Source organism: Mastigoproctus giganteus, chromosome 1 (genome assembly GCF_048544385.1).
Source record: "Mastigoproctus giganteus isolate SK-2022 chromosome 1, ASM4854438v1, whole genome shotgun sequence".
Taxonomy (NCBI): domain Eukaryota; kingdom Metazoa; phylum Arthropoda; class Arachnida; order Uropygi; family Thelyphonidae; genus Mastigoproctus; species Mastigoproctus giganteus.
In genome coordinates this window covers 195,761,088-195,775,665 of record NC_143575.1, presented here as the reverse complement: position 1 = coordinate 195,775,665, position 14,578 = coordinate 195,761,088, and the positions used below count along the sequence as shown (strand labels likewise).

Sequence of the window (14,578 nt, the reverse complement as noted above, 5' to 3'; positions counted from 1 at the left end):
TTAGAAGTAGGGGGGGAGTTATACTCTTAGTTAAAAAGCACAAAATCTACAGCAGTGCATCGGGTTGATATGGGTGGCCAGTGCAATGTTGAGTCTGTTTGGTGTGACATAAGCATTACAGAAAATGAAAATGAGAGTAGGAGTTAGCTATAGGTAGGAGTGTGCTAATGACTGTGATGAGTATACCAAACAGAGAATTAGGTGGGTCAGTAAATCAGAATGTCATAAAATGGGGGATTTTAATTTTCCACATGTTGGCTGGAATTTCTAGGTTGTTCACTCTCACACTAGCAAGACATCTGTGGATTTATTGGATGGCTGTTTTCTAAAGTAGAATGTTAGAGAGGCAACTAGAGGTAGTAATACTCTTGATCTGATTGTCAGTGATTGTTCATGCATTAAAAATCTGCAGATAGATGAACCACTAGGTGGCAATGATCACAAAGTACTGTCAAAGGTAAAGGGAAAGGCTTTGGCTTCCATAAGGGTGACTGTAGTGGTCTCAAACAGTCTTTCTCATTTAGTGTTATCAGTAATAAATTCTAAATGGGAAGCATTCATAGAAACATAACAGCTACTAGGCTTTTTATGCCAACTAAGAAATACCGTTCAAGGCTTAGACCTAAGTGGATGTGAGATGAACTTATGAGACTTGTGGGAGAGAAGAAAGATGTATGGGATGCATATAAATTATCTGGTGATATAGAAGTCTATGCTAGATCAAATCAGTGCTAATCAAATTACATAGGAGGTTAGGCAATTCAAGGCAGATTGAGAAATCTCTGGCAAAGAAGTATAGCAAAGACTTCTATGCTTATATTTACAGTAGAAGGAAAGGGTTGAATCACATTTGAGGAATTCTTTAGGATAGGAGGTGTCAGAAGTTTATCAAACTCTTAACAGGGAACTAAATTATTTTGTGCTAACTGAAAAGAAAGTGGAAGAGAAATTGTTGAAGCTAAACACAAAAAAGTGCCTTAGGTGGATGGGCTCTATCCAGTTATGTTAAGAAATGCAGCAAAGGAGGTAAGAAAATCCTTAGCCATAATTATGAGAGCATCCTTGGATTCAGGGGAGGTGTTTATGGACTGAAGATATAGTGTAAATATTCCACACTCTGGGATATAAAGGAACCATGGGTGACAGTGATCACAATGTACTGATGTGACAATTACTTAAAGATGTAACTACCATCATGGCTAAAGGGAAGGGCTTTTGCTTTCGTAAAGGTGACTACAGCGGTCTCAGACAGTTTTTAAATTCTGTACAGTGGGATCAACTGATGATGTTACCAGCGTTGAATTCTAAATGGGAAGCCTTTAGGGATTTAATTTTGGAGTCTACTAGGCTTTTCAATCCAACTAAGAAATACTGTTCAAGGTTTAGGCCTAAATGGATGTTAGATGAATTAATGAGGCTTGTGGCAGAGAGGAAGAATGTATGGGATGCATATAAAGTATCAGTTGACACAGAAGCCTAAACCTTGAACAGTATTTCTTAGTTGGAATGAAAAGCCTAGTAGACTCCAAAATTAAATCCCTAAAGGCTTGCCATTTAGGCAGGCGAAGGCAGATTATGAGTAATCTTTGACAAAGGATGCAAAGAGTTCTTTGCTTATGTAAACTCTAGAAGGAAAAGGATGAATCAGATTGGACCACTTAACCTATTGATTATCATGCTAAGGTAGCTGATAAACTGAATGAGTATTTTGCATCTACATTCACACATGAGGAGTTATTCAATGAGGGGAGTGCCAGAAGTTTATCAAATGCTAACAGGGAGCTAAGTGATTTTGTGATAACTGAGAGCAAAGTGGAGAAATTGAAGTTAAACGTAAGGAAGGCACCTGGGTGGATGGGATCTATCCAGTTATATTAAAGGAGGCACCAAAGGAAGTAAGCAAACCCTTAGCCATAATTATGAGACCTTCCTTGAACTCGGGGGAGGTCCCCATGGACTGGAGGTGTGCAAATGTTTCACCAATTCATAAAGGGGGGTTCCAAAGGTGACACAAGTAACTACAGACCTGTTAGTTTAACTTGTGTTCCAGGGAAAATAATGGAATTACTGGTTAACGAAGCATTGCAGGATCATCTAGACAAGACTGCAGTAATACTTAAGACACAGGGGTTTGTTAAAGGGAGGTCTTGCCTGACCAGTTTGATTGGATACTATGATGTGGTCACAAAGGAACTGAATGCCAAAATTAATTTTGATATGATATATACTTGATTTCAGGAAAGCTTTTGATACTGTTGCACATGGAAGACTGCTGATCAAATTGGAGTGGTATGGCATTAAGGGTAAGTTGCTACAATGGATAAAGGGATGGTTGAGTGGGAGATGACAGAGAGTGGTAATCAATGGACACTGCTCTTCATGGAGAAATGTTATTAGTGGAGTTCCCCAGGGTTTGGTGTTGGGCTCATTGTTGTCTTGTATATTTATCAGTGATATTGATGAAGGTATATCAGGTTTAATGTCCAAGTTTGCAGATGATACAAAGGTTGGCAGGGTTGTTAACAACAGTAAGGACAGTATGCTTCTCCAACTGGATCTAGATATGTAAACTCTATGGGAAAATGGGCTGAGAAGTGGCAACTGAAGTTTAACATTGACAAATGCAAAGTATTGCATATGGATTAGCAATAACTGAAAAGAAACATACCAATTGTGTGCTACTACACTCGGGGAAATGGAAAGTGAAAAAGACCTGGTGGTAACTGTGCAGTCAAATGAGGTTCACTGAACAGTCCGGACGGGCTGCCAGGGCAGGTCACGGAGTCTTGTCAATGATATATAGGAATTTTTCTAGCAGGGACAGGGAGATGATCATCCCGCAATACAAGGCAGTGGTCAGGCCACACCTAGTGTACAGATCTGGTGGCCTCATTTTAGGAAGGATTTAGAGTTGGTAGAACAGGTACAAAGTAGTGCAACAAGATTGGTGAGGGGAACAAAGGGGTGCCCTTACCAAGAAAGGCTTAAGTTCTGCAAATTGCAGCACCTGGAGAGTAGGCACCTGCGAGGTGATCTGATTTGAGGTGTATAAGGTCTTGAATGGGTTGAGCAAGCTGAATGTTGATGGGATTCTTCCTCTTGCTCAGACTAAGAACCCGGGGGGGGGCACAGTTTCAAATTGAGGAAAGATAGTTGTAGAATAGATATGCAGAAATTTTCCTTTAGCCAGGAGGTGGTTGATTGGTGGAACGGGCTTCCATCTTTTGTTGTGGAAGCTTATAGCCTAAATAAATTTAGGGCTGAGCTGGACTAGCATTTGGAAAGAATGGAGGTATGAAATGGGCGAATTTTTTTTTTTTTTTTTCCTCCTCCCTTCTTTGCTGATGCTGCATAAGCTTGTTTTCTTACATCATATGCCTCTGCTAATGCTATTAGTGTAATATAAGGACAGGAGTGTGTTTCTGCCCTAATTTTTTCTTCTGTTAGCTAAACCACTATACAATTAGTAGCTTATAACCACAAAACACACACACACACACACACACACACACACACACACACACACACACACACACACACACACACACACACACACACACACATATATATATATACAAAGGGTACTAGGAAAGTTTTGCAATACGGCTTTGTTTATTTAATTTTTTCAAAGTAATTTCCTCTACATTCAATACACCTCTCCATCCTCCGAAACCAATCTTTAAACCAGTTCTGCCAAGTTTCACTAGGGAGTAAAGCACACTCGTTGTCCCAAGCCCGTAGAAGGTCCTCATCACTGCAAAACCGCCTCCCTTTTAGCTTCATTTTCACATGCGGGAACAGTGCAAAGTCGCAGGGAGCAAGGTCTGGACTGTAGGGAGGGTGCTCGAGAAGTTTCAGTCCTGTCGTGGTCAAATATTCGGTGCAGGCTTTGGCGCGGTGAGCTGCAGCATTATCGTGATGGAGGTACCAGGTGTCCATTCTTGACTTTGGCCGCAGGTTCTTCATAGATCCAATGACTTTAGGCAGGCATTGTTCAGTATACCACTTAGCTGTGACTGTCTTCTGCGTGTCCAAAACGACACGTTCCACAATTCCACTCGATTTGAAAAATACAGCTATCATTTTCTTCTTTACAGATCGGGATTTTCTGACAATTACGGGTGTGTCGTCATCATCAAAGACCCAAACTTTGTTTTGAGCCTTGGTCGGCAGATCGTAATAGTACAGCCAAGTCTCGTCACCTGTCACGATGTTGTTCACATACCGAGATTGTCCCTTATCAAACTTTTTTAACATCTCCCGGCACCAAGTCACACGTCGTGTCATCTGCTCTTCAGTCAGTTGATACGGAACCCAGAGAGAACAAAGCTTCTTCACGTGCAAATGATCTTGCAGAATCGAACGAATTGCTGGTGCATTTAGGCCCAAAGTATCCTCTATCTGTTGGTAGGTCACTCGCCTGTTTTCGTCAAGCATTTTCCTCACAGCAGTAACGTTTTCCTTCGTAACTGGCGTTCGTGGCCTTCCCGGCCTCTCAGAATCCTCCAGAGTGAAATTTCCCCTTTGGAATTCTCTATACCACCTGAATATTGTTGTACGATGTGGACAATCATCATCTAGTGCAAGAGTCATTTCTTCTAAGCACTGGTCTATGGTTAAACCACGCACGAAATTATACCGCAAAATTGTCCTTATCTCATTTCGTGACCACGATGCCATCGCAAGCACTTTACACTCTCACTACTAATGAATAACTGAGCCCATCGACTTGGTGCGGCGGCTATTATGCACGTATGAACATGTCTCAACATGCAGCAACAAGCAGCTTCCTGTGATTCATTGTTGCGTCATATTGCAAAACTTTCCTAGTACCCTTTGTATGTATGTATATATATATATATACAGGGTGTTTCAGTTAAACGTTTCAGAACTTCTAAGAGGGGTAGGGTACATCCTGACAACTCGAAATCATATAGCAATGTGGGGTCGGAAATGTTTTCCTGAAGCGGTGTTGTACACAGAAGCACCATAGAGAAAAGAGACCGTAAGTGAGAAATCGTTTTAATAATACATGAAAAGAAGCAAAAGGTACATGGGTTAAAGTAAGTGTTCGAAGTTTCTTCCACGGGCTACAATGCACGCCTCACATCTCCGACGCATGGACATCCGAACATTCTGGAATACTCCAGGCGAATTTCGAATTTCTTCGGCAGCTACTGCGATTCTTGCAACCAGCTCCTCAGCATTGTCAACAGGGGTGTCATAAACTAGCGATTTCATATGACCCCAGAAATAAAAATCAAGACATGATAGGTCGGGTGACCGAGCAGGCCAACGCACGGGACCACCACGTCCAATCCACTGTTGACCAAATGTGACATCCAGGTAGTTACGAACATCTCCGCTATAATGGGCAGGGGCTCCATCGTGTTGGAACCACATTGTGTGTTGCGTCGATGCAGAAATGTGTTCATCTCTCAAAAGTTGTGGCAATACTTGCTGCAGAAAGATCAAGTAGATAGGTCCGGTTAGACGACACGGTAACAGGTAAGGTCCGATGAGGTGATCTCCCATAATACCGGCCCATACATTGACCGAAAATCGAATCTGTGCTGCACGACGTCGTATTGCATGCGGGTTCTCGACCGCCCAGATATGGTCGTTATGCGTGTTGAAAATTCCTTCCCTTGTGAAGGATGCCTCATCGGAAAGCAACACTTCAGCAGGAAAAAGGGGATTTGTAGCACATTTTCCAAGGTACCACTGTGCGAAAGCAATACGAGGTTGAAGAAACTTCGAACACTTACTTTAATCCATGTACCTTTTGCTTCTTTTCATGTATTATTAAAACGATTTCTCACTTACGGTCTCTTTTCTTTATGGTGCTTCTGTGTACAACACCGCTTCAGGAAAGCATTTCCGACCCCACATTGCTATATGATTTCGAGTTGTGAGGATGTACCCTACCCCTCTTAGAAGTTCTGAAACGTTTAACTGAAACACCCTGTATAGTTACAATAGTATATAAGATATGGATTTAAGGTAAAGGATTTGAACAATGTTGAAAGTACAATAATGTACAACAAAGCTATACAATAGGGCCAAAATTAATAGAATAAGTGTGGATTATGCATACAGAGCTAGCTTTTAGACAATAAGGAAGATAAGATTTTAAAATAAGCGTATTCAGAGTAAAAGTATACCCAGTGAGCCATGAGGCCAAAAGACTTAGATCTAGCTAAACTAGCAGGTAACAAACAGATAGCCTTTGCCAATTATTGATTGGATATATTGAATGGTGCTAGCCCTCGTAAACATACCATTAAATGTATCTTAATATCAGTAATTTGCCTCATTATCATCATTTTATTTTACTTACTTTTATTTTATTTTATTCATCATCATCAGCCATTTTCAATCCACTGCAGGATGAAGGCCTCTCCAGCATCTTTCCAGTTCCTTCTGTTTTGAGCACTGGCCATCCATTTACTACCCAAAAACTCATGAATTTCATCTATCTATCCATCTCCGCCTTTGTCTAGGTTTTCTTCTAGCTCCTCTTGGGTACCATTCTGTTATTTTCTTAGTCCATCTGTCATCATGTCTTCGAGCTATGTGTCCTACCCAAGACCATTTTAGTTCTTTAGTTTTGATAAGAATGTCCTTTACTTGAGTTTGCTGCCTAATCCATGTGTTTCTCTTCTTATCTAACAGTCTGATTTCCAATATAATTCGTTCTATTCTTTGCTGTGTAGTTCTCAGCTTCTCTTCCATTCTTTTGGTGAGTGCCCAAGTTTCACTTCCATAAGTCATGGTGGGGAGTATACATTGGTTCATTATTTTACATTTCAGACAAACTGGGTATTGCTCTTCAGTATGTGACTATATTTCCTGAATGCTATCCATATTTATTTTATTAATTAATTAATTTAATTAATTTTTTATAATTAATTATTTATAAATAATTAATTTATAAAATAATTAATTATTGGTTTATTTATAGGATATAACAAAATAAACTAACTGAGGCTATGTCTTTTGGCCTAAAGGCTAAATCTGTATGCATAATACACGCTTATTCTATTAATTTGGCCTTAGGGCTCTACTGCATAGCTTTTATTATACATTATTATACTTTAACACTGTTCAAATCCTTTATCTTAAATCAATGTGTTACATACTATTGTAACTATTTTACAGACTGATGTGATGTTTAATCAATAATTTGATGGCACTGATCTGGGACTCTTTTTCTGCAATTCCATTCAAACATTTTTCACTTTTACCTTATATACAGCAATACCCAGCATAGCACTGATAATTGGTACCAAAACTGTTCAGTATTATGTGAAACTGTGCAGATTGAGGTATATTTATAATGGATTTTAAATGAATGTGTACCAGAGAAACAGTCTGTAAACAGATTATAATAAATCTATAAACAATTTGCACTTGATAGCCAGTTATTAATATTATTATTAGTCAGTGGATTTGAAATAAAAAATACTGCAAAAATTTTATTAATGAAAAGGTAACATCATGAGAGATGAGAAAAAAGCTTTATTGTTTATTTGAGTATTTCAAAAATTAAGTTTGGTGAAGTCATCTCTTCTTTTTCTCGGTATACAAGTCTTTGTAGCATCGAATCACATCTTATAAAATTTGCCGTAACTGGATGCTACATCCAACGTTCGGATCTCCATTCATAATTGCCTCACAGGCAATGTCAAGCCCCGAAAAACTTTCTTCAGTTCTTCTGTTAAATTCTTTTGGTGCCACTTCTGTGTTATCCACTTCAGAATTGTTTTCCTCTTCTTTATATGCAATTTTCTTATCAATTTCAAGGAGAGTTTCATCATCTAAGTTATTTGCATGTGAGTCAGTGCAGTCATGTATATTGGCAGTGTCCAAAGTTTAGAATCTCAAGTCTTTTCTGATCTTCACAATGTCTTCAGTAATTTTCTGAACTTGCGATTCAAAACCAATGAAATCATTTGCCAAATGGGGGGGCAAAACATGCTGCCAAACATAACGCATGTTGTTGGCAATGATTTCTAACCAAGACGCAGATATATTTCTGATCGTATTTAGAGGGGAAAAAATAAATTGTGAAATGAAAAGTTTGAAAAGCTATCATGTCGTCTCATCAGGATGGAATTAAGAAAAGTGGACACTGTTGCCACTGACTGCCTGAGGGGACTGTCATATGTGCAGCATATGTACCCGTACCTAGGCTACGACAACACAGCATATATGTAGAGTATGTGTCTAGGCTATTGAACAAGTTTTAATATGTACAGTAAATTTTCAACTTAAATTTAATTAAACCATGTTATAGTTTTTTTTTAATATATATATATATAAATAAATAAAGGATAGAAATTTTCTCCTTGTTGCTTTCATAATCAACTAATTTGCTTATAATCAATTATCAAAAAAAGAGGACTTGTGCACTAGATTATTTGAGAACCAGTCCTAGTAATTGAACATTTGAAATTAGAGACTTAGGTGTGACCTTTTTTCAACATGCTACATAAACTTCCCACTTATTTTCAATCTCTAAACTTGCTACTTGTGGATTAGATTTACTTAAACACACTAGGGACTTTAGATATGTTGCTCCTATGATTTCCATATGCGAAATATTTGTTCTATCACTCTCAGAATAGGTAGTTCAAATTTGGTCTCCTTACAGTATTGGTCACATTAATGTTTTGGAAAGTGTACAGTCCAATTTCCTTGGTTTATCTGCTGTAAGTTACTTAAATTAGTGTACTAAATCCTATAATGATTGGTGTGCCCATTTTTATTTACTGTCTTTTAAAACACTAATGCTTTAAACTGGAATTCAGCCTTTTGAATAAACTAATTTCTGGTGCCATTGATTGTCCCCAGATTTTAAATAGATAAATCTTGCACAAATCATTTACCCTCTTACTTCATTAACAGAGTTGCAGAATCATTCAATGAGTTGAATTTGAATATATTCTCACCAACTAGAAAATTAAAGACATGCTTATTCACATTTCTGGAAATCCCTATCTGGCTAATCATTTAATGCCATTACTTTGATTATCATGTAACTTTGTTCTCATTAAGTATCATTTTTCCCTTTACTGTCCTTTGTTGGGCTATTTTTTAATTAATGCAATCAAAAATTAATTATAAATTGTTATTTATTAGTTGTTCCTTTATGTAACATTTTATATTTGTACATATATTCTCTTTTGTAACTTCTCTCCTAAACACTCTTTTATGGTATTTATTTATTATTTATATTTTTTAAAGGAATGGTATTATATTTCCAGAAATAAATAAATATTGAATTTGGCAGTATTGAAAACTTTGGAATATTAAGTAAATCATTAATTGGGGAAAGTCAATGGCCTTGCTGAATAGATCCTACCTTTAGGAGAAAGTGCATAGGTAGTGGCGTGCGCTCTCTCTCTCTCTCTCTCTCTCTCTCTCTCTCTCTCTCTCTCTCTCTCTCTCTCTCTCTCTCTGTCTCTCTCTCGTACAGCACAAGCCTCTGGCTTTGTCACTACAGGCCACCTGTCATTTGAAGCAACAGTATGTATCTTCCAAATTTATGAAAGGTAGGGAGAGAAATTCCATTTTGCCACAGTAACCCCGAGCCTGTGAAGAAACAAAGCTCTAAGCATTGTCTTTGAAGGATGAGTGAACATTGGTTACCTTTTAACCTGCATGCAAGTGGGAGGGGTAAAATTTTGAAGAATGGTTCTTGCTCTGAAGTTACCAGATGTTCCCAGAAATTTGTTCCTAGAATGTCCCTAGAAAAGTGGCTCTCGTGAACTGCAAATCATTGCATAATACAGACCAGTTAGTTTAACTTCTGTTCCGGGTAAAATAATGGAGTCACTGGTTAAAGATGCATTGCAGGATCATCTAGACAAGACTGCAGCAATAATTCAGACACAGCATGGGTTTGTTTAGGGAAAGTCTTGTCTGAAAAATTTGATAGGATATTATGATGTGGTTACAAAGGAACTGGATGCAAAAAATAATTTTGATATCATATATTTGGATTTCAGGAAAGCTTTTGACACTGTTGCGCATGGAAGACTATTGTACAAATTGGAGCAGAATGGTATTAAGGGTAAGTTGCTACAGTGGATAAAAGGATGGTTAAGTGGGAGAAGACAGAGGGTTGTAATCAATGGGTGCTGCTCTTCGTGGACTAATGTTATTAGTGGTATCCCACAGGGTTCGGTGTTAGGTCCACTGTTGTTTTGTATATTTATCAATGATGTTGATGAAGGTATATCAGGCTTAATGTCAAAGTTTGCAGATGATACAAAGGTTGGCAGGGTTGTTAACAACAGTAAGGACAGTATGCTTCTCCAACTAGATCTAGATAAGTTGGGAAAATGGGCTGAGAAGTGGCAACTGAAGTTTAACATTGACAAATGCAAAGTACTGCATATGGGTAGAAGTAACCCCAGAGAAACGTACCAACTGTGTGGTACTACACTTAAGGTGGTAGAAAATGAAAAAGACCTGGGAGTAATTGTGCAGTCAGATATGAAGTTTTATGAGCAATGCAGACAGGCTGCCAGGGCAAGTCATGGGGTTTTGTCAATGATATATAGGAATTTTTTGCTAGCAGGGAGAAGGAGGTGATTGTCCCTCTGTATAAGGCAATGGTCAGGCCAAGCCTTAAGTACTGCGTACAGGTCTGGAGGCCTCATTTTAGGAAGGATGTAGATTTACTTGAGCGTGTATAGAGAAGGGCAACAAGATTGGTGAAGGGGAATGAAGGGATCCTCTTATCAAGAGAGGCTTAAGTTCTGCAAATTGCAGTGGCTGGAGACTAGGCACCTGCACAGTGATCTGATTGAGGTGTATAAGGCTTTGAATGGGTTGAGCATGCTGAATTCTGATGGGATCCTTCCACTTGTTCAGATTACGAACCTAAGGGGGCATAAATTCAAATTAAGAAAAGACATGTAGAATAGATGTGCAGAAATTTGCCTTTAGCCAGCGGGTGGTTAATTGCTGGAACAAACTTCCATCTGTCGTTGTGGAAGTAAATATAGGTTGAATAAATTTAAGGAGGAACTGGACAGGCATTTGGAGGCAATGGTGGGATTTTTTTTTTTTTTTTTTTTTGGCTGATGCTGCATAAGCTCATACACTTGCTTTCTTGCATCACATGCCACCACCACCACCACTACTACTACTACTACTAATTTCTGGGTCAACATTCTGCACATCACACCGTGAGCTCTCTCTAAATGGCCATTGATGACTTAGCTGCTTATCACTTCTATGACAATATTAATGTGGACAACTAGCATAAGTAGGGCATGGCATACGTTGCTCAAACAGCTGAATAAATTTTGCCTCAAGAGTTACCATGGTAGTGCAACTGGTATATTTACCTTTTGCACGTGTGAATTTTTTTTTTTTTTATTATTTAATAACTATGTTCTTCCAGCTGTGATTTTCTTTGTATCTATTTTTATAATCTTTTGATGTAGTTTGTTTAAAAATGTGAGCACTGGGAGAATCTTAGCATGCCTGATAAAGAATGAATTAAATATTGCAATATTTTTAAAGGAACTCTAGACTTTCAATTTTATGTTATTTATACATTGATTAGTTTAACATATGTGACATTATCTGTTCCTTCTCTTTTAGCACATTTCTCTACTTCAAATTTCTGTTAGTTTGGGCACTGGTACTGCTAGCAGACTTCATTTTGGAATTCCGTTTTGAATATTTGTGGCCATTCTGGCTTTTGCTACGTAGTGTTTATGACTCATTCAAGTATCAGGGACTGGTAAGTATTTATGTTGTGCATCTTCTTTAAAATATAATTATATTAAAATGTATAGAGGTAATAAAAATGCAATAATTCTCAGAATTATTTGGACCTCTGGGAAAGAGTACTGAAGTCTGTTTCAGCTAGTGATGGGCATAGTCAAGAAGTCATAATTGGAATAATTGATAATATATATATATAAGGAGAGGGAGAGACTGGCTGAGTAGCATGGGACATTGCAGGACTTCAGCTTTAGTTAACATTAGTTTGAATTCCTCTGCTATTTTTTTTGATTTTGTATGCCTTGCATAAGTGATTATGTCCATTACTAGTCTTGATTGGCTGAAGTACCATGGGCAGTAATAGTAACCAGTTTGGGTTACAAGAGTTTAGAATTTTGCAGAGGTTTAATTGTCAGGCTCATCAGGCATTTGTTATTGTTTGTGTAATCCATTTGAATGCACTAAAGTAAACTATTCCCAATGTTATTTAAAAAAAAAAAAAAAAGTAATATAACAATCAAGAAATGATCAAGTAGTCCAAGAGAAAGAAGGTTACATCATGCTGATAGTCTCTGCAATCAGAGGTTTGTGCATAAACAGGAGTGGCCATAGTGCATCCATTGTTTGCAAGGAGTTTTTTTTTTTTCTTTCATGCAGAGTTGCCGCGTACATGCTCAAAAGAAAACCAACAAACCCTATAAGAAAATCTTTTTGTCCCACTAAATATAATAGTACATTGGTATGAGACAAATTCCCTTCACGGCAGAAAATTCCAGAGGATTGATTTAACATTAGTTGGAGTGGCATTGTGCTTTCTTCTTGAACACTGGAAATCAGTGTTGAATCCAGGGGCGGGGGTGACTGGGGGTGAATTTCACCCCCAGCGGAATAAAATTCCCCCTGGCAAAAAATTTTTCTTTTAATATTCATTCAAAGACCTCGGACATTGAAATTTTTGGCACATTTTTTGTTTAATTTTAATTGAAATTGTCTTCTTACTGTGCTCTTTTGGGCCCATATTATCAGATCACACAATGTTATAATTATAAAACACAAATTCAATAAATTTATGTCAAATAAACACAACACAAAATAACACTGGCTAAGTGTGTTACTCATTAGGTGGTCTTCCAGTCACATAGTTCCCTGAGGAGCTGTTGTGGCCACCAACTGCATCAATCATATGCTATACAAGCGGCATCGCAAAATGTCATGCCCAAAAGTTCACTGATCCCATCCTTCCACCTAGTTGCAGGTCTTCCTTTAACAGCAGTTTTTGGAGTTGGTTTTGTTAGGTCTCTGTGGCATCAGATAATGTGGTGGTATGCTATTGCCTACCATATGGCCGATTTTGAAAGGGGCTGGCTTTAATCACAGGAAGAGTCATCACGCATTCCACGAGATCCTCTTGAAGAGAAAAGGTGACTACAGCAGAGCCCACTTAGTGCAGAAGGCTGATCACAACTGGTTTTTGCCTGGTTTCCAGAGGTCATCTATGTATATAAACGGATATATATATTATTCATTAGATTCACACAAGTAATTATTATATGTTCAGTCAATGAATTTATTCATAAGGTGACGCTGTTATCCTTCGATGTCTGATTAATGTCCAATATTTCTAATTAATTATGTTGAATATATTTTAATAATTTTCTCCCAAACCATACATGCAATGTTTCCTTGCCATAAACATATTTTCATGCTAATCCGCAGTTTTAATCCCCAATGAATACATTTATTACGTTTTAAAATATTTGTTCCTGTATTTAAAATTTACACTCCTTTCATGTAGCATTAACTGCTGCATAATCTTCCTTATTCTTCGAAGGTGCTAACCGTTAAACTGTTATTTTTTAATCTTAGAGTCTAAATATTTACCACAGAGATATAAAATGCGTCAAATAAATCCTGTGTTCCTCTTCTTCTGTATGGTAAGATGTATTTTCAGTTTTTTATACTTAAACCAGCAGATTTTTTGCCATGTACCACCTAATGGTACATGGCAAAAATAAATCACTAAAATTCAAAGGACACGAAATTTTCAAAATAATTAAATGGTCAATATTTCTGGCTGCACTAATTGTAATTAAAAGCCACTATTTCAAGTGTGGGCAGTTTCATTTTATGATTTTCAGGTTCCCTTTATTTTTGCACAAAATAACTCTTGATAGTGTTTCACACAAATGGTCTACTTGCAAATAATTCTTTGTTTGTATATTGCAAACAAGACAATGACTGGATCGCAGGCCATGAATAGGTTTGCCTGAATTGGTTCCTCAGTGATGGATACTGTTGTAATTAGAAAGTGTCTCATGGCTTTCAGAAGAAGGGCTAAATGATGTCTGGGCAGAGAAAGGAGTCTACTGCAGCCACTATTCCTGATGTCTGCTGTTTTGCCTTATGGTTTTCAGATTCCCTTTATTTGTTTTCTTCACAGCAAGGGTCTACTCGTGGCTAATTCTTCCTTTGTATACTGCAAACAAGACTTTGGTCGCAGCCTACATAAACAATACTTTTATAATCTTTTTATTATATATGTATCTGTACTGTATGTAATATTGCAAAATTGCCTGAAGATAAGCTTAGAAGGCTCAAATGAGTTATCAATAAAATTAGTAAATGAAATGATTGATATGTATGCAAAGAAAAAGTAAAGAAGAATAAGATTATTATAATACTTGCATGTTTGATTATAATTTGTATGATTTTTTTTTTTTTGCAAATTTTAATTGGTGATTTTCATATTATTAAACTTTAATTGGTGATTTTCATATTATTAAACTGTGAATTGACTATTAGTATTTAGATGTTAAAAGGAAATAATAAA

General features: G+C 37.4%; 1 protein-coding gene across 1 annotated transcript in view; it reads left to right on the top strand.

Annotated features, from left to right (window-relative positions):
• The window catches only part of LOC150091426 (macoilin), a 301,613-nt gene that overhangs the window by 131,775 nt on the left and 155,260 nt on the right, over positions 1-14,578 (top strand). Inside the window, exon 2 of the mRNA XM_090375398.1 lies at positions 11,623-11,764. Within this exon, the coding sequence (XP_090231524.1) occupies positions 11,623-11,764 (142 nt within the window). The remainder of the gene's footprint in view (positions 1-11,622; positions 11,765-14,578) is intronic.